Source organism: Coregonus clupeaformis, chromosome 17 (genome assembly GCF_020615455.1).
Source record: "Coregonus clupeaformis isolate EN_2021a chromosome 17, ASM2061545v1, whole genome shotgun sequence".
NCBI lineage: Eukaryota > Metazoa > Chordata > Actinopteri > Salmoniformes > Salmonidae > Coregonus > Coregonus clupeaformis.
Window position 1 is genome coordinate 22,555,808 of NC_059208.1, and position 23,204 is coordinate 22,579,011.

The following is a 23,204-nucleotide window of genomic DNA, read 5'->3' on the forward strand; positions in this document are numbered from 1 at the left end:
AGTAGAGTAGATGTAGAGCTGTACTGCCTGGCCTGGCCACCATTAGACAGTAGAGTAGATGTAGAGCTGTACTGCCTGGCCTGGCCACCATTAGACAGTATAGTAGATGTAGAGCTGTACTGCCTGGCCACCATTAAACAGTAGAGTAGATGTAGAGCTGTACTGCCTGGCTACCATTAGACAGTAGAGTAGATGTAGAGCTGTACTGCCTGGCCTGGCCACCATTAGACAGTAGAGTAGATGTAGAGCTGTACTGCCTGGCCTGGCCACCATTAGACAGTAGACTAGATGTAGAGCTGTACTGCCTGGCCACCATTAGACAGTAGAGTAGATGTAGAGCTGTATTGCCTGGCCTGGCCACTAGATGTAGAGCTGTACTGCCTGGCCACCATTAGACAGTAGAGTAGATGTAGAGCTGTACTGCCTGGCCTGGCCACCATTAGACAGTAGAGTAGATGTAGAACTGTACTGCCTGGCCACCATTAGACAGTATAGTAGATGTAGAGCTGTACTGCCTGGCCTGGCCACCATTAGACAGTAGAGTAGATGTAGAGCTGTACTGCCTGGCCTGGCCACCATTAGACAGTAGAGTAGATGTAGAGCTGTACTGTCTGGCCTGGCCACCATTAGACAGTAGAGTAGATGTAGAGCTGTACTGCCTGGCCACCATTAGACAGTAGAGTAGATGTATAGCTGTACTGCCTGGCCACCATTAGACAGTGGAGTAGATGTAGAGCTGTACTGCCTGGCCACCATTAGACAGTAGAGTAGATGTAGAGCTGTACTGTCTGGCCTGGCCACCATTAAACAGTAGAGTAGATGTAGAGCTGTACTGCCTGGCCACCATTATAATAATAATAATAATAACCATTAGACAGTAGAGTAGATGTAGAGCTGTACTGCCTGGCCTGGCCACCATTAGACAGTAGACTAGATGTAGAGCTGTACTGCCTGGCCACCAATAGACAGTAGAGTAGATGTAGCGCTATACTGCCTGGCCTGGCCACCATTAGACAGTAGACTAGATGTAGAGCTGTACTGCCTGGCCACCATTAGACAGTAGAGTAGATGTAGAGCTGTACTGCCTGGCCACCATTAGACAGTAGAGTAGATGTAGAGCTGTACTGCCTGGCCTGGCCACCATTAGACAGTAGAGTAGATGTAGAGCTGTACTGCCTGGCCACCATTAGACAGTAGAGTAGATGTAGAGCTGTTCTGCCTGGCCTGGCCACCATTAGACAGTATTGTAGATGTAGAGCTGTACTGCCTGGCCACCATTAGACAGTATAGTAGATGTAGAGCTGTACTGCCTGGCCACCATTAAACAGTAGACTAGATGTAGAGCTGTACTGCCTGGCCTGGCCACCATTAGACAGTAGACTAGATGTAGAGCTGTACTGTCTGGCCTGGCCACAATTAGACATTATAGTAGATGTAGAGCTGTACTGCCTGGCCACCATTAGACAGTATAGTAGATGTAGAGCTGTACTGCCTGGCCACCATTAGACAGTAGAGTAGATGTAGAGCTTTACTGTTTGGCCTGGCCACCATTAGACAGTAGAGTAGATGTAGAGCTGTACTGCCTGGCCACCATTAGACAGTAGAGTAGATGTAGAGCTGTACTGCCTGGCCACCATTATACACTAGAGTAGATGTAGAGCTGTTCTGCCTGGCCTGGCCACCATTAGACAGTAGAGTAGATGTAGAGCTGTACTGCCTGGCCTGGCCACCATTAGACAGTAGAGTAGATGTAGAGCTGTACTGCCTGGCCACCATTAGACAGTATAGTAGATGTAGAGCTGTACTGCCTGGCCTAGCCACCATTAGACAATAGAGTAGATGTAGAGCTGTACTGCCTGGCCTGGCCACCATTAGACAGTAGAGTAGATGTAGAGCTGTACTGCCTGGCCTGGCCACCATTAGACAGTAGAGTAGATGTAGAGCTGTACTGTCTGGCCTGGCCACCATTAGACAGTAGAGTAGATGTAGAGCTGTACTGTCTGGCCACCATTAGACAGTAGAGTAAATGTATAGCTGTACTGCCTGGCCACCATTAGACAGTGGAGTAGATGTATAGCTGTACTGCCTGGCCACCATTAGACAGTGGAGTAGATGTAGAGCTGTACTGCCTGGCCACCATTAGACAGTAGAGTAGATGTAGAGCTGTACTGTCTGGCCACCATTAAACAGTAGAGTAGATGTAGAGCTGTACTGCCTGGCCACCATTAGACAGTAGAGTAGATGTAGAGCTATACTGCCTGGCCTGGCCACCATTAGACAGTAGACTAGATGTAGAGCTGTACTGCCTGGCCACCATTAGACAGTAGAGTAGATGTAGCGCTGTACTGCCTGGCCTGGCCACCATTAGACAGTAGAGTAGATGTAGAGCTGTACTGCCTGGCCACCATTAGACAGTAGAGTAGATGTAGAGCTGTACTGCCTGGCCTGGCCACCATTAGACAGTAGAGTAGATGTAGAGCTGTACTGCCTGGCCTGGGCATCATTAGACAGTAGAGTAGATGTAGAGCTGTACTGCCTGGCCACCATTAGACAGTAGAGTAGATGTAGAGCTGTACTGCCTGGCCACCATTAGACAGTAGAGTAGATGTAGAGCTGTACTGCCTGGCCTGGCCACCATTAGACAGTATTGTAGATGTAGAGCTGTACTGCCTGGCCACCATTAGACAGTAGAGTAGATGTAGAGCTGTACTGCCTGGCCTGGCCACCATTAGACAGTAGAGTAGATGTAGAGCTGTACTGCCTGGCCTGGCCACCATTAGACAGTAGACTAGATGTAGAGCTGTACTGTCTGGCCTGGCCACCATTAGACAGTATTGTAGATGTAGAGCTGTACTGCCTGGCCACCATTAGACAGTATAGTAGATGTAGAGCTGTACTGCCTGGCCACCATTAGACAGTAGAGTAGATGTAGAGCTTTACTGGCCTGGCCACCATTAGACAGTAGAGTAGATGTAGAGCTGTACTGCCTGGCCACCATTAGACAGTAGAGTAGATGCAGAGCTGTTCTGCCTGGCCACCATTAGACAGTAGAGTAGATGTTATCGCTGTGGCAGACTCCGCTCCAGTGTTTCTTTCTTGCTGCAGTGCCTGCCAGTTCTGCTGCGTTGCTCAGTGAAGGTGATGCCCACATCTGTGGCGCTGCCAGGATCTCTCTCTCTCTCTCTCTCTCTCTCTCTCTCTCTCTCTCTCTCTCTCTCTCTCGTTCTGTCTCTCTCTCAATTCAATTTAATTCAATTTCAATTTAAGGGGATTTACATTACATTGTCAAAGCAAGTGAAATAGATAATAAACAAAAGTGAAATAAACAATACAAAATGAACAGTAAACATTACACTCACAAAAGTTCCAAAAGAATAAAGACATTTCAAATGTCATATTATGTATATATACAGTGTTGTAATGATGTGCAAATAGTTAGTACAAAAAGGAAAATAAATAAACACAAATATAGGTTGTATTTACAATGGTGTTTGTTCTTCACTGGTTGTCCTTTTCTTGTGGCAACAGGTCACAAATCTTGCTGCTGTGATTGCACACTTTGATATTTCACCCAGTAGATATGGGAGTTTATCAACATTTGATTTGTTTTTTAATTCTTTGTGGGTCTGTAATCTGAGGGAAATATGTGTCTCTAATATGGTCATACATTTGGCAGGAAGTTAGGAAGTGCAACTCAGTTTCCACCTCATTTTGTGGGTAGTGTGCATCTCTATCCCCCTGTTTCCCTCTGTCTCTTTCTGTTTCTCTATCTCTCTCTCTCTTCCGGAGGGCCCTGCTGATTGGCCACGCGTGTGTGCCAACTGTAGGGTCACTGAGGGGTCGGGGTGATGCCCGCAGGTGACTGGCAGCTGGGGAATGTTATTACTGTAGCGGAGTACGTTGGTGCTGCCCAGGTAGCCTACACTCACACAGACTGGACATGGGTCTTAGAGGACGAAGGGACGTGACAGGCATACTGTACACGTTGAGTTATGTCTGTTATTCGTAATAGTGTAGTAGTTATAATATGTTGTTACTAAATAGGGTCGTTCTTCAGCTATCACTGATGACAGAAAACAATCTCTTCACACAATGAAGCCTTGGTTAGCGTAGTTGTTATTGCTGTGATGTTATCTCTCATACCAGATACCAACATCTTTTGAGATCATCTTCCAAATGAAGAACAGTAAGTCCTGTGTTTGTCATATATTAGGCAGAATAGTAGACTAAGCCATAGGCTATGGTTTACACCTTGTTTACACAATGTGGATTTCATCTAGTAGCCTAGGTCACTTTTGATATTAGACACACTGTATTCCATATTCCTTATTGTCCTGATTGCTGGGTGTCATTGGACACACTGTATTCCATATTCCTTATTGTCCTGATTGCTGGGTGTCATTGGACACACTGTATTCCATATTCCTTATTGTCCTGACTGCTGGGTGTCATTGGACACACTGTATTCCATATTCCTTATTGTCCTGATTGCTGGGTGTCACTGGACACACTGTATTCCATATTCCTTATTGTCCTGACTGCTGGGTGTTCTGTGTCCATCCTCTCTATCCTAGCCTAACCTCCCTGGCACACACACACACACACACACACACACACACACACACACACACACACACACACACACACACACACACACACACACACACACACACACACATACACACACACACACACACACACACACACACACACACACACACACACACACAGAGCTGAGTCCAGCCTCCCTACCCTCCCCTCCCCAGCATCCCTGGTTAAGTCTCCAGGCTTTAGTCTAGTTTACCCAATAGAGTCAGTGGGACATTGAATCCTAAATCTCTTCCCTTCCTCACGCTCCACCGCCCCAATTATGAGGCCTTTCACAGCAGGCAGCACCAGGAAACAACGCCTGCCTGGACCTCAATGAACGAGGGAGGGAGTGAATGAACGAGGGAGGGAGTGAATGAATGAGGGAGAGAGTGAATGAATGAATGAATGAATGAGGGAGGGAGGGAGTGAATGAACAAGGGAGTGAATGAATGAACAGGGGAAGGAGTGAATGAATGAATGAGGGAGGGAGGGAGGGAGGGAGGGAGGGAGGGAGGGAGGGAGGGAGTGAATGAATGAACGAGGGAGGGAGTGAATGAATGAACGAGGGAGGGAGTGAATGAACGAGGGAGGGGGTGAGGGAGTGAATGAGGGAGGGAGGGAATGAACGAGGGAGGGAGTGAATGAACGAGGGAGGGAGTGAATGAACGAGGGAGTGAATGAATGAATGAAGGAGGGAGGGAGTGAATGAAGGAGGGAGGAAGTGAATGAATGAACGAGGGAGGGAGGGAGGGAGGGAGTGAATGAACGAGGGAGGGAGTGAATGAATGATCGAGGCAGTTGAAAGAAGAAAAATAACTACAGCAGTAATTTGTGAAGTAAATTATGTGGTAGTTGGATGGATGAGTGAATCTTGCTAATGACATAGCTAGCTCTAAACACCTGCTTTATTGTGATGTTAGTTCGTTTTCTCTTTCCCAATGTACAGCCAGGCTAGAGAATAATACATTTAGTTTAAGTTTGATCTTTTGGGTCAACATAGACAACAGAGGTTTCCTGCTCTGAGAGTTTCAGCTGCTCTCTCTCTCTCTGTCTCTCCGTCTCTCTGTCTCTCTCTCTCTCTCTCTCTCTCTCTCTCTCTCTCTCTCTCTCTCTCTCTCTCTCTCTCTCTCTCAATTCAATTTAAGGGCTTTATTGGCATGGGAAACGTATGTTAACATTGCCAAAGCAAGTGAAGTAGATAGTAAACAAAAGTGAAATAAACAATAAATATTAACAGTAAACATTACACTCAGAAGTTTCAAAAGAATAAAGACATTTCAAATGTCATATTATGTCTATATACAGTGTTGTAACAATGTGCAAATAGGAAACAAGTACAAATGGGAAAATAAATAAACATAAATATGGGTTGTATTTACAATGGTGTTTGTTCTTCACTGGTTGCCCTTTTCTTGTGGCAACAGGTCACAAATCTTGCAGCTGTGATGGCACACTGTGGTTTTTCACCCAGTAGATAAGGGAGTTTATCAAAATTAGGTTTGTTTTCGAATTATTTGTGGATCGCTGTAATCTGAGGGAAATATGTGTCTCTAATATGGTCATACATTTGGCAGGAGGTTAGGAAGTGCAGCTCAGTTTCCACCTCATTTTGTGGGCAGTGTGCACATAGCCTGTCTTCTCTTGAGAGCCAGGTCTGCCTACGGCGGCCTTTCTCAATAGCAAGGCTATGCTCACTGAGTCTGTACATAGTCAAAGCTTTCCTTAAGTTTGGGTCAGTCACAGTGGTCAGGTATTCTGCCACTGTGTACTCTCTGTTTAGGGCCAAATAGCATTCTAGTTTGCTCTGTTTTTTTGTTTGTTCTTTCCAATGTGTCAAGTAATTCTCTTTTGTTTTCTCATGATTTGGTTGGGTCTAATTGTGTTGTTGTTGTTGTCCTGGGGCTCTGTGGGGTCTGTTTGTGTTTGTGAACAGAGCCCCAGGACCAGCTTACTTAGGGGACTCTTCTCCAAGTTGATCTCTCTGTAGGTGATGGCTTTGTTATGGAAGGTTTGGGAATCGCTTCCTTTTAAGTGGTTATAGAATTTAACGGCTCTTTTCTGGATTTTGATAATTAGCGGGTATTGGCCTAATTCTGCTCTGCATGCATTATTTGGTGTTTTACGTTGTACGCAGAGGATATTTTTGCAGAATTCTGCATGCAGAGTCTCAATTTGGTGTTTGTCCCATTTTGTGAATTCTTGATTGGCTCTCTGTCTATCTGTCTCTCTGTCTCTCTCTCTCTCTCTCTCTCTCTCTCTCTCTCTCTCTCTCTCTCTCTCTCTCTCTCTCTCTGTCTCTCTCTCTCTCTCTCCTCTCCCTTTCTCTCTTTACCTTTCTCAGTCTCTCTCCATCTCTATTTCTGATCTCTCTTCTCTCTCTCTCTAACTTAAACACACACTCACTTCATTTGCTCACACACACATAACATGCACACACATTTATACTGACTTTACACACTCACACTCACATACAATCATCATTTACACTGCTGCTACTCTGTTTATCTTATATCTTGAGGCCTAGTCACCTTACCCCTATACATATCTACCTCTATCACTCCAGTATCCCTGCACATTATAAATATGGTATTGATCTGACCCTGTATTTAGCTTCTTACTTCCTCCTGTTCTTCTTATTTCTTATTTTTATATCTCGTGTGTTTCTGTTCTACCTTGTTATTTTTAGTACTACATTGATATTGATTACTGCATTGTTGGGTTTGGAGCTTGTAAAAAAGGCATTTCACTGTACTTGTGCATGGGACTTTAAAAATTGAAACTTGATAGTGAACATGAGAGAGAGAGAGGTAACATTTAACAGTCTGTTCAATTGTTTTAATGCTAACCATGGTACCTCTTTCTATCTCTATCTCTCCCCCCCTTCTCTCCCCTCTCTCTCTCTCGCTCTCTCTCTCTCTCTCTCTCTCTCTCTCTCTCTCTCTCTCTCTCTCTCTCTCTCCCTCTCCCCCTCTCTCTCTCCCCCTCTCTCGCCCCCTCTCTCTCTATCTCTCTCTATTTCTCACTCCCCCCCTCTCTCTCTATCTTTCACTCTCTCCCCACCGCCTCTCTCTCTCTGTCTCTGTGATGGTGTTGCTGATGGACCCCTGGGTTTCTCTCTCTCCTCCATCCTCCCATCCTGAATCTGTTCATCATGGTTCCATCTGCCCCTCTACCTCCAGGAAACAACCCAAGGTAGAGTATGATATGTGTTATATCTGTCCAAGATAGAGTCTGACATGTGTTGTCTCTGTCCAAGGTAGAGTATGATGTGTGTTGTCTCTGTCCAAGGTAGAGTATGATGTGTGTTGTCTCTGTCCAAGGTAGAGTATGATATGTGTTGTCTCTGTCCAAGGTAGAGTATGACATGTGTTGTCTCTGTCCAAGGTAGAGTATGACATGTGTTGTCTCTGTCCAAGGTAGAGTATGATGTGTGTTGTCTCCGTCCAAGGTAGAGTATGACATGTGTTGTCTCTGTCCAAGGTAGAGTATGACATGTGTTGTCTCTGTCCAAGGTAGAGTATGATGTGTGTTGTCTCTGTCCAAGGTAGAGTATGATGTGTGTTGGCTCTGTCCAAGGTAGAGTATAATCTGTGTTGTCTCTGTCCAAGGTAGAGTATGACATGTGTTGTCTCTGTCCAAGGTAGAGTATGACATGTGTTGTCTCTGTCCAAGGTAGAGTATGAATGTGTGTTGTCTCTGTCCATGGTAGAGTATGACATGTGTTGTCTCTGTCCAAGGTAGAGTATGATGTGTGTTGTCTCTGTCCAAGGTAGAGTATGATGTGTGTTGTCTCTGTCCAAGGTAGAGTATGATGTGTGTTGTCTCTGTCCAAGGTAGAGTATGATGTGTGTTGTCTCTGTCCAAGGTAGAGTATGAAGTGTGTTGTCTCTGTCCAAGGTAGAGTATGATGTGTGTTGTCTCTGTCCAAGGTAGAGTATGATGTGTGTTGTCTCTGTCCAAGGTAGAGTATGATGTGTGTTGTCTCTGTCCAAGGTAGAGTATGATGTGTGTGAGAAGCGGACATGAGAACAAGCGGACATAAACACTCATAAAAAACATTTAAAAATACAATTGTTTCTACAATACAGGCATTTGGAATATCGCGCAAAAATAAATTCAAATTAATTTTATATATCGTCCAGCCCTAGTGTGTGTGGGACGAGGGGGTTGTCAGTGGTTTGGTTGGTCAGCGGCAGGGAGCCAGATAGACTGTGTGTGCGGGGAGCCAGATAGACGTCTGGGGTCAGCCGATAGATGTGGTTTGGTTGGTCAGCGGCAGGGAGCCAGATAGACGTCTGTGGGGTTTGGTTGGTCAGCGGCAGGGAGACAGATGACGCTGGGTGGAGGGTTTGTCACGGCGGAGCAGATAGACTTTGGTTGGTCAGCGCAAGCGTAGCTGGTTTAGAGGGAGCCAGATAATAATAAATAATAATAATATGCCATTTAGCAGACGCTTTTATCCAAAGCGACTTACAGTCATGCGTGCATACATTTTTTTGTGTATGGGTGGTCCCGGGGATCGAACCCACTACCTTGGCGTTACAAGCGCCGTGCTCTACCAGCTGAGCTACAGATAGACGTCTGGGTGGTTTGGTTGGTCAGCGGCAGGGAGCCAGATAGACGTCTGTGGTTTGGTTGGTCAGCGGCAGGGAGCCAGATAGACGTCTGTGGGATTTGGTTGGTCAGCGGCAGGGAGCCAGATAGACGTCTGTGGTTTGGTTGGTCAGCGGCAGGGAGCCAGATAGACGTCTGTGGGGTTTGGTTGGTCAGCGGCAGGGAGCCAGATAGACGTCTGTGGGGTTTGGTTGGTCAGCGGCAGGGAGCCAGATAGACGTCTGTGGTTTGGTTGGTCAGCGGCAGGGAGCCAGATAGACGTCTGTGGTTTGGTTGGTCAGCGGCAGGGAGCCAGATAGACGTCTGTGGTTTGGTTGGTCAGCGGCAGGGAGCCAGATAGACGTCTGTGGTTTGGTTGGTCATCGGCAGGGAGCCAGATAGACGTCTGTGTGGTTTGGTTGGTCAGCGGCAGGGAGACAGATAGACGTCTGTGGTTTGGTTGGTCAGCGGCAGGGAGCCAGATAGACGTCTGGGTGGTTTGGTTGGTCAGCGGCAGGAAGCCAGATAGACGTCTGTGGTTTGGTTGGTCAGCGGCAGGGAGCCAGATAGACGTCTGGGTGGTTTGGTTGGTCAGCGGCAGGGAGCCAGATAGAAGTCTGTGTGGTTTGGTTGGTCAGCGGCAGGGAGCCAGATAGACGTCTGGGTGGTTTGGTTGGTCAGCGGCAGGGAGCCAGATAGACGTCTGGGTGGTTTGGTTGGTCAGCGGCAGGGAGCCAGATAGACGTCTGGGTGGTTTGGTTGGTCAGCGGCAGGGGAGCCAGATAGACGTCTGGATGGTTTGGTTGGTCAGCGGCAGGGAGCCAGATAGACGTCTGGGTGGTTTGGTTGGTCAGCGGCAGGGAGCCAGATAGACGTCTGTGGTTTGGTTGGTCAGCGGCAGGGAGCCAGATAGACGTCTGGATGGTTTGGTTGGTCAGCGGCAGGGAGCCAGATAGACGTCTGGGTGGTTTGGTTGGTCAGCGGCAGGGAGCCAGATAGACGTCTGGGTGGTTTGGTTGGTCAGCGGCAGGGAGCCAGATAGACGTCTGTGGGGTTTGGTTGGTCAGCGGCAGGGAGCCAGATAGACGTCTGTGGTTTGGTTGGTCAGCGGCAGGGAGCCAGATAGACGTCTGTGGTTTGGTTGGTCAGCGGCAGGGAGCCAGATAGACGTCTGGGTGGTTTGGTTGGTCAGCGGCAGGGAGCCAGATAGACGTCTGGGTGGTTTGGTTGGTCAGCGGCAGAGAGCCAGATAAACGTCTGGGTGGTTTGGTTGGTCAGCGGCAGGGAGCCAGATAGACGTCTGGGTGGTTTGGTTGGTCAGCGGCAGGGAGCCAGATAGACGTCTGTGGTTTGGTTGGTCAGCGGCAGGGAGCCAGATAGACGTCTGTGGTTTGGTTGGTCAGCGGCAGGGAGCCAGATAAACGTCTGGGTGGTTTGGTTGGTCAGCGGCAGGGAGCCAGATAGACGTCTGGGTGGTTTGGTTGGTCAGCGGCAGGGAGCCAGATAGACGTCTGTGGTTTGGTTGGTCAGCGGCAGGGAGCCAGATAGACGTCTGTGGTTTGGTTGGTCAGCGGCAGGGAGCCAGATAGACGTCTGTGGTTTGGTTGGTCAGCGGCAGGGAGCCAGATAGACGTCTGGGTGGTTTGGTTGGTCAGCGGCAGGGAGCCAGATAGACGTCTGTGGTTTGGTTGGTCAGCGGCAGGGAGCCAGATAGACGTCTGGGTGGTTTGGTTGGTCAGCGGCAGGGAGCCAGATAGACGTCTGTGGTTTGGTTGGTCAGCGGCAGGGAGCCAGATAGACGTCTGGGTGGTTTGGTTGGTCAGCGGCAGGGAGCCAGATAGACGTCTGGGTGGTTTGGTTGGTCAGCGGCAGGGAGCCAGATAGACGTCTGGGTGGTTTGGTTGGTCAGCGGCAGGGAGCCAGATAGACGTCTGTGGTTTGGTTGGTCAGCGGCAGGGAGCCAGATAGACGTCTGGGTGGTTTGGTTGGTCAGCGGCAGGGAGCCAGATAGACGTCCGTGTGAACGTGTCAACGCTCTAAGATCTGGTGAACATCCACAAAGTGATCCACAATGAGAGGGAGGGATGAGCAGGAACACTGGCCCAGTGTGTGTGCATTCAAAGCTGCATTGTTGGAGTGCAACTCCCCCTCACCCCCTCACCTCCCCCTGTCCCCACACTCTCACTGGTGGATGGTGACTAGTTGAGAGGCGTTCAGGGGCAGAGTTGAACATTCTGGGATGGGTTTTGGGTTCAATCGTGGGGTCGTGGGGTCGTGTCTCGTTGGGCTGATTCAAATCTGTCCTCTGAGCTTTAGCCAGGCACTCTAGCAGAAATGACTGCCTGGCCGGCTCAGTCCTGAATACAACATCACATGACTTTCCCCTCAAACACTGTCTGTCTGTCTGCTGTCTGTCTACTGTCTGTCTGTCTGCTGTCTGTCTGTCTGTCTGCTGTCTGTCTGACTGCTGTCTGTCTGCTGTCTGACTGTCTGTCTGCTGTCTGTCTGCTGTCTGTCTGACTGTCTGCTGTCTGTCTGCTGTCTGTCTGACTGTTTGCTGTCTGTCTGACTGTCTGCTTTCTGTCTGTCTCTGCTGTCTGTCTGCTGTCTGTCTGACTGCTGTCTGTCTGCTGTCTGGCTGTCTGTCTGCTGTCTCTCTGACTGTCTGCTGTCTGTCTGTCTGCTGTCTCTCTGTCTGTCTGCTGACTGTCTGCTGTCTGCTGTCTGTCTGACTGTCTGCTGTCTGTCTGTCTGACTGTCTGCTGTCTGTCTGTCTGACTGTCTGTCTGTCTGTCTGTCTGCTGTCTGTCTGACTGTCTGCTGTCTGTCTGTCTGTCTGTCTGTCTGCTGTCTACTGTCTGTCTGTCTGCTGGGGATAAATAGAGGTCACACTCACTACTCACAGTCCAACCTGTTGTATGATGTATGTTGTATGATGTACAGTATGTTGTATGATGTTGTATGATGTTGTATGATGTATGTTGTATGATGTTGTATGATGTTGTATGATGTATGTTGTATGATGTTGTATGATGTTGTATGATGTATGTTGTATGATGTTGTATGATGTTGTATGATGTTGTATGATGTATGGTGTTGTATGATGTTGTATGATGTATGTTGTATGATGTGTGTTGTATGATGTATGTTGTATGATGTATGTTGTATGTTGTATGATGTTGTATGATGTATGATGTATGATGTATGTTGTATGATGTATGTGGCTCTGTGTTCAAATCCCAATTGTATCACTGTGAATTACTTTGATTGAATCATTGTTAATGGATGGAGTGGTCAGTTATTATGTAATCAGAAATCATTTGGTTGTTTGGTCAAACCCATACGACTTCATAGAGCAGATCTAAGACCTGGATTATGTCCCAAATGGCACCCTATTCCCTATATAGTGCACTAGTTTTGACCAGGGCCCATAGGGTTCTGCTCAAAAGTAGTGCACTAAATAGGAAATAGGGTACCATTTGGTTGTTCAGCCCTGTTTAGTTAGTTAGTTCCTAAACTCCCCAGCTAAACTCCCCAGCAGCCTAATTGAGGATGATGGTACCTCTGACGGACACCCACTCTGCTGTTCTGCTGTCTCCTGAGGAGCTCTCTCTTTCAGACCCCTTCAGTGACCGTCCTCAGCCGTGACTATGCTGACAGTGCAACAGTGCCTCCCTCTCTCCCTGGCCTGTAGTGCCCTTTATTAGGATTAGAAAAAGAGTTCAATCATACTGACTCAGACATTAATGGAGGGATACCAGGGCTACAATCCCAAATGGCATCCTATGCCCTATTTAGTGCACTACTTTTGACCAGGGCCCATAGAGGCACTATATAGGGAATAGGGTCCCATTTGGGTCCCACAACAGTTTTGGCAGCCCAGCCAGCCAGTGAGTGAGTGAGTGCCAGCAGCAGAGGAAGAAGCATGTGTTTTGCTTTCCCAGTGCTGTGTGTTTGCACCAAGAAATGACAGCACTGCAATGCATTCTTTCAGCATTTTGGAAAGGGTTTGAAAACTGTCATACGCTTCGGCCTAGCAGTGGAAAATCGCAGAGTAACATCTTATTATTTTACCTGGGAAGAAAAATTGCCTAAGTATCAGAATAAAATAATATATATATATTGGGCTGTATACCAAACATCTCAGAGTGCTGGTCTAGGATCAGGTCCATCGTATTTATTATGATCTAAAAGGCTAAACTGATCCTAGATCAGCACTCTGAGACACTAGATACATACAGCCCCTGAACTATTTGAGCCAGTTGAATCACTCTAATTCAAGGAGGGTCTAGTAGTGTGGGAGTCTGCAGCATGAGGCTAGACTAGAGAGAGGGTCTAGACTAGAGAGAGGGTCTAGACTAGAGAGAGGGTCTAGACTAGAGACAGGGTCTAGACTAGAGAGGGTCTAGACTAGAGAGAGGGTCTAGACTAGAGAGAGGGTCTAGACTAGAGAGAGGGTCTAGACTAGAGAGAGGGTCTAGACTAGAGAGGGTCTAGACTAGAGAGAGGGTCTAGACTAGAGACAGGGTCTAGACTAGAGAGAGGGTCTAGACTAGAGACAGGGTCTAGACTAGAGAGAGGGTCTAGATTAGAGACAGGGTCTAGACTAGAGAGGGTCTAGACTAGAGACAGGGTCTAGACTCAAGAGAGGGTCTAGACTAGAGGGAGGGTCTAGACTAGAGAGAGGGTCTAGACTAGAGGGAGGGTCTAGACTAGAGAGAGGGTCTAGACTAGAGAGGGTCTAGACTAGAGAGGGTCTAGACTAGAGAGAGGGTCTAGACTAGAGAGGGTCTAGACTAGAGTGAGGGTCTAGACTAGAGAGGGTCTAGACTAGAGAGTATCATTTCTATGCCATCCATTCATCCACTTACAGCTGTGAACGCAGGTGGCTCTCTCTCACACACACACAGGCACATGGACACACACACACACACACACACACACACAAACACACACACATACGGACACACACACACACACAGTACACACACTGTGTGTAATATACACACAGCCTGCACCTCCAGGAACGACTCTAGCCGGGTTGCCGTGGAGACATGGGTCACTGGGAGCTGGAATGTCTACTGCGGAGCCGTGACCCTGATTTATGAATTAATTTAACTCCAGCGTCCAACTACCACTGTCTGTCTGCCAAACAGACTAGGCCAGCATGGAGCCTGGAGCATAGCTGCCCTACAGTGGATCTGGGCTGTTTCCCAAATGGCACCCTATTCCCTGTATAGTGCACTACTTTTGAACAGAGAGCCCATAGGGAATAGGGTGCCATTTGGGATGCAGCCCCTGCTCTGCTGAGGCCCCGTCACGGCAACTAGCATTACCTCAGTCAACAGCATTCATCAGGGTTTCCTCTCTCTCTCTCTCTCTCTCTCTCTCTCTCTCTCTCTCTCTCTCTCTCTCTCTCTCTCTGTCTGTCTGCCTCTCTCTCTCTTCTCTCTGTGTCTCTCTCTCTCTCTCGCTCTCTCTCGCTCTCTCTGTCTGTCTCTCTGTCTGTCTGTCTCTCTCTCTTCTCTCTGTCTCTCTCTCTTGCTCTCTCTTCTCTCTATCTCTCTCTGTCTCTCTCTCTGTCTCTCTTCTCTCTGTGTCGCTCTCTCTCTCTCTCACACTTTATGTCTCTCTTCTCTCTGTCTCTCTGTCTCTCTCTTCTCTCTCTCTCCATCTCTCTTCTCTCTCTCTCTCTCTCTCTCTCTCTCTCTCTCTCTCTCTCTTCTCTCTGTCTCTCTCTGTCTCGCTTCTCTCTGTCTCTCTCCATCTCTCTTCTCTCTGTCTCTCTTCTCTCTGTCTCTCTTCTCTCTCTCGCTCTCTCTGTCTCTCTCTCTCTTCTCTCTGTGTCTCTCTCTCTCTCTCTTCTCTCTGTCTCTCTCTCTCTCTGTCTCTGTCTCTCTTCTCTCTGTCTCTCTCTCTCTGTCTCTCTCTCTGTCTCTCTTCTCTCTGTCTCTCTGTCTCTCTCTCTCTTTCACACAGACAGCAGACATCTTGCTGATGTGTTGTTGGTTGTCTTGATACAGTACAGTAAATCTGTCATTGTGTCTCTAGGTGTGTCTGTCGTAGTTGTCTGCTATCTCCTTAGGTAGACTAGGGGCGGCTGATACAGTACAACATGCTCGGACAGGAGCTTACAGCGTGCGTGTGTGTGTGTGTGTGTGTGTGGGGGTGCGTGTGTGTGTATGTGTGTGTGCCTTTATGTTTGTGTGCGCGTGCGTGTGTGCGTGCGTGTGTGCGTGCGTGTGTGTGTGAGTGCGTGCGTGTGTGCGTTTGCGTACGTTCATCCATATGTGTGTTGATCCCTCTTTGTCCTCTCCCATAGGTGTTTGCCTTTGACCACTGTTTCTGGTCCATGGATGAGTCCAACATGGCCAAGTATGCTGGTGAGTCACAGACAACAGGTTCAGGCTTAGCTGACTGTTCTGTTCAGATTCACAGAGCAACTATGGGCCCTGGTCAAAAGAAGTGCACTATATAGAGAATAGGATGTCATTTGGGACGCAGCCACTGACTGTTAAGGTTGACAGAGATCATCTCTCTATCATCACTAAAGAACACTAAACACAGCTATCTCATCACTATTTAAAACCTGCCAGGTGAGATGAGTCTTGGGCCACAGTTCTCTGCAGGAATACAGGAACGAGAGAGGTAGAGGAAGAGAAAGAGAGGGAGAGAGGGAAGGAAAAACCTACATGGAAGTCCTGTTTTTACATAATGCAAAGTCTGTTTTTACAAGCTGCTTTGCATCTGAATGGGACTGAGAAATAAGATGGTTGTGTATTTATGTGAGGAGAGACAGAGGGAGAGAGTTAGGGGGAAAGACTTGGGAGAGAGCGGGAGGGGGGAGAGAGAGAAAGAGAGAGAGAGACAGGTACATAGCCAATGATATAACATTTGGAAATGTCTATATACTTTTAAAACTTTTGTGAGTGTAATGTTTACTAATGTTTCCCTTGTTTATTTCCCTTTTGTTTATGATCTATTTCACTTGCTTTGGCAATGTAAACATATGTTTCCCATGCAAATAAAGCCCTTTGAATTGAATTGAATTGAATTGAGAGGGGGGAAGAGGGTGAGAGAGAGAGGGAGGGGAAGAGGGAGAGAGGGAGGGGGAAGATAGACAGTAATATTATTTATATATAGTATATTAGATAAGATACTGACTGAAACAGTAATATAAGTCCATACAGTATATTAGATAAGATACTGACTGAAACAGTAATATAAGTCCATACAGTATATTAGATAAGATACTGACTGAAACAGTAATATTAGTCCATACAGTATATTAGATAAGATACTGACTGAGACAGTAATATTAGTCCATACAGTATATTAGATAAGATACTGACTGAAACAGGAATATAAGTCCATACAGTATATTAGATAAGATACTGACTGAGACAGTAATATAAGTCCATACAGTATATTAGATAAGATACTGACTGAGACAGTAATATAAGTCCATACAGTATATTAGATAAGATACTGACTGAAACAGTAATATAAGTCCATACAGTATATTAGATAAGATACTGACTGAGACAGTAATATTAGTCCATACAGTATATTAGATAAGATACTGACTGAGACAGTAATATTAGTCCATACAGTATATTAGATAAGATACTGACTGAAACAGTAATATAAGTCCATACAGTATATTAGATAAGATACTGACTGAGACAGTAATATTAGTCCATACAGTATATTAGATAAGATACTGACTGAGACAATAATATTAGTCCATACAGTAAATTAGATAAGATACTGATTGAGACAGTAATATTATATATATATATATATATATATATAGTATATTAGATAAGATACTGACTGAGACAGTAATATTATATATATATATACAGTGGGGAGAACAAGTATTTGATACACTGCCGATTTTGCAGGTTTTCCTACTTACAAAGCATGTAGAGGTCTGTAATTTTTATCATAGGTACACTTCAACTGTGAGAGACGGAGGGGGAAGATAGACAGTAATATTATTTATATATAGTATATTAGATAAGATACTGACTGAAACAGTAATATAAGTCCATACAGTATATTAGATAAGATACTGACTGAAACAGTAATATTAGTCCATACAGTATATTAGATAAGATACTGACTGAGACAGTAATATTAGTCCATACAGTATATTAGATAAGATACTGACTGAAACAGGAATATAAGTCCATACAGTATATTAGATAAGATACTGACTGAGACAGTAATATAAGTCCATACAGTATATTAGATAAGATACTGACTGAGACAGTAATATAAGTCCATACAGTATATTAGATAAGATACTGACTGAAACAGTAATATAAGTCCATACAGTATATTAGATAAGATACTGACTGAGACAGTAATATTAGTCCATACAGTATATTAGATAAGATACTGACTGAGACAGTAATATTAGTCCATACAGTATATTAGATAAGATACTGACTGAAACAGTAATATAAGTCCATACAGTATATTAGATAAGATACTGACTGAGACAGTAATATTAGTCCATACAGTATATTAGATAAGATACTGACTGAGACAATAATATTAGTCCATACAGTAAATTAGATAAGATACTGATTGAGACAGTAATATTATATATATATATATATATATATATATATATAGTATATTAGATAAGATACTGACTGAGACAGTAATATTATATATATATATACAGTGGGGAGAACAAGTATTTGATACACTGCCGATTTTGCAGGTTTTCCTACTTACAAAGCATGTAGAGGTCTGTAATTTTTATCATAGGTACACTTCAACTGTGAGAGACGGAATCTAAAACAAAATTCAGAAAATCACATTGTATGATGTTTAAGTAATTAATTTGCATTTTATTGCATGACATAAGTATTTGATACATCAGAAAAGCAGAACTTAATATTTGGTACAGAAACCTTTGTTTGCAATTACAGAGATCATACGTTTCCTGTAGGTCTTGACCAGGTTTGCACACACTGCAGCAGGGATTTTGGCCCACTCCTCCATACAGACCTTCTCCAGATCCTTCAGGTTTCGGGGCTGTCGCTGGGCAATATGGACTTTCAGCTCCCCTCCAAAGATTTTCTATTGGGTTCAGGTCTGGAGACTGGCTAGGCCACTCCAGGACCTTGAGATGCTTCTTACGGAGCCACTCCTTAGTTGCCCTGGCTGTGTGTTTCGGGTCGTTGTCATGCTGGAAGACCCAGCCACGACCCATCTTCAATGCTCTTACTGAGGGAAGGAGATTGTTGGCCAAGATCTCGCGATACATGGCCCCATCCATCCTCCCCTCAATATGGTGCAGTCGTCCTGTCCCCTTTGCAGAAAAGCATCCCCAAAGAATGATGTTTCCACCTCCATGCTTCACGATTGGGATGGTGTTCTTGGGGTTGTACTCATACTTCTTCTTCCTCCAAACACGGCGAGTGGAGTTTAGACCAAAAAGCTCTATTTTTGTCTCATCAGACCACATGACCTTCTCCCATTCCTCCTCTGGATCATCCAGATGGTCATTGGCAAACTTCAGACAGGCCTGGACATGCGCTGGCATGAGCAGGGGGATCTTGCGTGCGCTGCAGGATTTTAATCCATGACGGCGTAGTGTGTTACTAATGGTTTTCTTTGAGACTGTGGTCCCAGCTCTCTTCAGGTCATTGACCAGGTCCTGCCGTTCTGGGCTGGTCCCTCACCTTCCTCCTGATCATTGATGCCCCACGAGGTGAGATCTTGCATGGAGCCCCAGACCAACAGTTGCCTTCTCACCAAGCTGCTTGCCTATTGTCCTGTAGCCCATCCCAGCCTTGTGCAGGTCTACAATTTTATCCCTGATGTCCTTACACAGCTCTCTGGTCTTGGCCATTGTTGAGAGATTGGAGTCTGTTTGATTGAGTGTGTGGACAGGTGTCTTTTCTACAGGTAACGAGTTCAAACAGGTCCAGTTAATACAGGTAATGAGTGGAGAACAGGAGGGCTTCTTAAAGAAAATCTAACAGGTCTGTGAGAGCCGGAATTCTTACTGGTTGGTAGGTGATCAAATACTTATGTCATGCAATAAAATGCAAATGAATTACTTAAAAATCATACAATGTGATTTTCTGAATTTTTGTTTTAGATTCCGTCTCTCACAGTTGAAGTGTACCTATGATAAAAATTACAGACCTCTACATGCTTTGTAAGTAGGAAAACCTGCAAAATCGGCAGTGTATCAAATACTTGTTCTCCCCACTGATATATATATATATATATATATATATATATATATATATATATATATTGTATATTAGATAAGATACTGACTGAGACAGTAATATTAGTCCATACAATATATTTGTATCTCATTACTATAATGTATTTTTATGGGCTCATTATTTTCATCCATTTCTGTGGTAGCCTACTACCGTGAAACACACACACACACACACACTAACTAGCTAAACATGTTAGTGGCGCTAACTAGCTAAACATGATAGTGGCACTAACTAGCTAAACAGGTTAGTGGCGCTAACTAACTAAACATGTTAGTGGCACTAGCTAAACATGTTAGTGACACTAACTAGCTAAACATGTTAGTGGCACTAACTAACTAAACATGTTAGTGGCACTAACTAACTAAACATGTTAGTGGCACTAACTAAACATGTTAGTGACACTAACTAGCTAAACATGTAAGTGGCACTAACTAAACATGTTAGTGGCACTAGCTAAACATGTTTGTGGCACTAGCTAAACATGTTAGTGGCACTAACTAGCTAAACATGTTAGTGGCACTAACTAGCTAAACATGTTAGTGGCGCTAACTAGCTAAACATGTTAGTGGCGCTAACTAGCTAAACATGTTAGTGGCGCTAACTAGCTAAACATGTTAGTGGCACTAACTAACTAAACATGTTAGTGGCACTAGCTAAACATGTTAGTGACACTAACTAGCTAAACATGTAAGTGGCACTAACTAAACATGTTAGTGGCACTAGCTAAACATGTTAGTGGCACTAACTAGCTAAACATGTTAGTGGCACTAACTAACTAAACATGTTAGTGGCACTAACTAGCTAAACATGTTAGTGGCACTAACTAGGTAAACATGTTAGTGGCGCTAACTAGCTAAACATGTTAGTGGCGCTAACTAGCTAAACATGTTAGTGGCACTAACTAACTAAACATGTTAGTGGCACTAGCTAAACATGTTAGTGACACTAACTAGCTAAACATGTTAGTGGAACTAGCTAAACATGTTAGTGGAACTAGCTAAACATGTTAGTGGCACTAACTAGCTAAACATGTTAGTGGCACTAACTAACTAAACATATTAGAGGCACTAGCTAAACATGTTAGTGGCGCTAACTAGCTAAACATGTTAGTGGCACTAACTAGCAAAACATCCTCTTGTAAATGTTCTATTTACCATTTTCCACCCATTCAGTGTGTGTGCTTCAGTGTGTGTGTGTGTGTGCTTCAGTGTGTGTGTGTGTGTGTGTGTGCGCTTCAGCGTGTGTGACAGCGGGACAATCTGTTCAGTGGAGGGTTGCCGGAAGGACCTACACACACACACACACACACACACACATGCTGAAGGGCCTGTGCCACAGCTTTATTTAGCTACTAATCAGCTGCTTCATTTACCAGGAGGAGCATGACAGTTCTCTCTCTCTCTCTCTCTCTCTCTCTCTCTCTCTCTCTCTCTCTCTCTCTCTCTCTCTCTCTCTCTCTCTCTCTCTCTCTCTCTCTCTCTCTCTGTCTCTCTCTCTCGCGCTCTCTCTCTACACAGTGAGACTGTGTTTATTTAGGGCATTACAAAGGAAGTTGGGGCTACATAATAGCATTTTCACATATGTTTAACTGTGCTATTTAAGTGTTTAGAAAACGGCAGAGCTTGCTGATGTTTATTTTAATGGTTGATCTGTATGTTTATGTGTATGTTTGTTTATCCTTCTGGTCTCCATGGTGACTGTTGTTTGTTTTGAAGGTCAAGAGGTGGTTTTCAAGTGCCTTGGTGAGGGAATACTGGAAAATGCCTTTCAAGGATACAATGCCTGCATTTTCGCCTACGGACAAACAGGTAACCGAGAACGTCTAGTGAGTAAACACCATGAATACACCAGTCTAGTGAGTAAACACCATGAATACACCAGTCTAGTGAATAAACACCATGAATAAACTAGTCTAGTGAAAACACATAATGAATACACCAGTCTAGTGAGTAAACACCATGAATACACCAGTCTAGTGAGTAAACACCATGAATACACCAGTCTAGTGAATAAACACCATGAATACACCAGTCTAGTGAATACACATCATGAATACACTAGTCTAGTGAGTAAACACCATGAATACACCAGTCTAGTGAATAAACACCATGAATACACCAGTCTAGTGAATAAACACCATGAATACACCAGTCTAGTGAGTAAACACCATGAATACACCAGTCTAGTGAATACACACCATGAATACACCAGTCTAGTGAATACACACCATGAATAAACCAGTCTAGTGAGTAAACACCATGAATACACCAGTCTAGTGAATAAACACCATGAATACACCAGTCTAGTGAATACACATCATGAATACACTAGTCTAGTGAATAAACACCATGAATACACCAGTCTAGTGAGTAAACACCATGAATACACCAGTCTAGTGAATAAACACCATGAATACACCAGTCTAGTGAGTAAACACCATGAATACACCAGTCTAGTGAATACACACCATGAATACACCAGTCTAGTTAATACACACCATGCATCTTCAAATAAACCAATCAAACCAGTCATAACAGTCGTTCGGCAAGCATTAGCCTGTTCCTTGTATTCTCAAACCCGTGGAATCTTTATGTAGAATATGTAAAGGATTCACTCATTGACTGCAGAATGTTACATTTCTAACACTAAAGTCAATGAATTAAACTTTAATCAAATATATTTTATAAAGCCCTTTTTTACATCAGCAGATACCTGGCATGTACAGTAAATGAAGACCTATGAAGTAAGACTGTTTATACAGAATTATTATGATGCAGGTAGGTAGGAAATATGTTAAAACAGGTCTGTGTTCAGAACAGCCTTAAGTAGCTCTGCAGGCATCATCATCTGCTCATGTCGTTCCATGCTAGGAGAGGAGAGGGGCCAACATACGTCTGTATCCCTCTTCCCTGGCCCTGCAGATACAGCACAACTGCATCCCAAATGGCACCCTATTCCCTATATAGTGCACTACTTTTGACCAGGGCCCATAGGGTAACCTTAGGGCTCTGGTCAAAAGGAGTGCACTATATAGGGAATAGGGTGCTATTTGGGATATACTTTATGTATCCCTGCGTGGCCCTGCAGATGCACTACAAGAACAGGAAGCTTCAGTGTTTCTGATCACGCCAACTCACGCTGGTGAATCGCTCAGTCCGTATCCTTCCTCCCCAACACTAAGGATTAAATTAGATCCTTTATCCTCTCTTCCTGTCCTGAAGAACAACCCGGAGCGGAATGGCACACCTTGGAAACAAACGCTTTGGAGACCACAGATAATATGGGATGCTCTGTAGTGTCCCTGCTATCATACGGTTATCATACACATTTAGAAAAGAGAAATGTATAAATGTAGGGATACTTAGAGATGTATTTGATTTGTTCTGTTCTATAAATCCCAATTAATTTAGTGCTGCTGGTGTATTGGAGGAAATAATGATGTTTTATACCTGTTCCTGCAGTCTAGGGTTTCCGTTAGCCAGTAATTGCCGACTTTTGGCTGATAAAAAAAAAGAAAATAGTTGCCAGCCAAATTGACCGGGAGAAGAAACTATCGCATTGCAAAATAATGCTTTTTATTCATTGATGGAAATACCAGTCATAATACATTTGACAGTCATGCTTATCGGTTGATATGTTAGTTCACATAATTTAGTGGAATTAAATTGCTGTGTGTGTATTTTCGGTAGTCATAATGCATCTTATTTATCAACACATCTATGACACGTGCCACCCATCACTTTACAATGTAAGCTATGT

General features: G+C 44.8%; 1 protein-coding gene across 1 annotated transcript in view; it reads left to right on the forward strand.

Annotated features, from left to right (window-relative positions):
• Window positions 1-23,204, forward strand: part of LOC121542599 (kinesin-like protein KIF13A) — a 102,962-nt gene that overhangs the window by 25,129 nt on the left and 54,629 nt on the right. Inside the window, exons 3-5 of the mRNA XM_045226159.1 lie at window positions 7,770-7,782; window positions 15,506-15,566; window positions 21,161-21,253. Coding sequence (XP_045082094.1) covers window positions 7,770-7,782; window positions 15,506-15,566; window positions 21,161-21,253 — 167 coding nt within the window. The remainder of the gene's footprint in view (window positions 1-7,769; window positions 7,783-15,505; window positions 15,567-21,160; window positions 21,254-23,204) is intronic.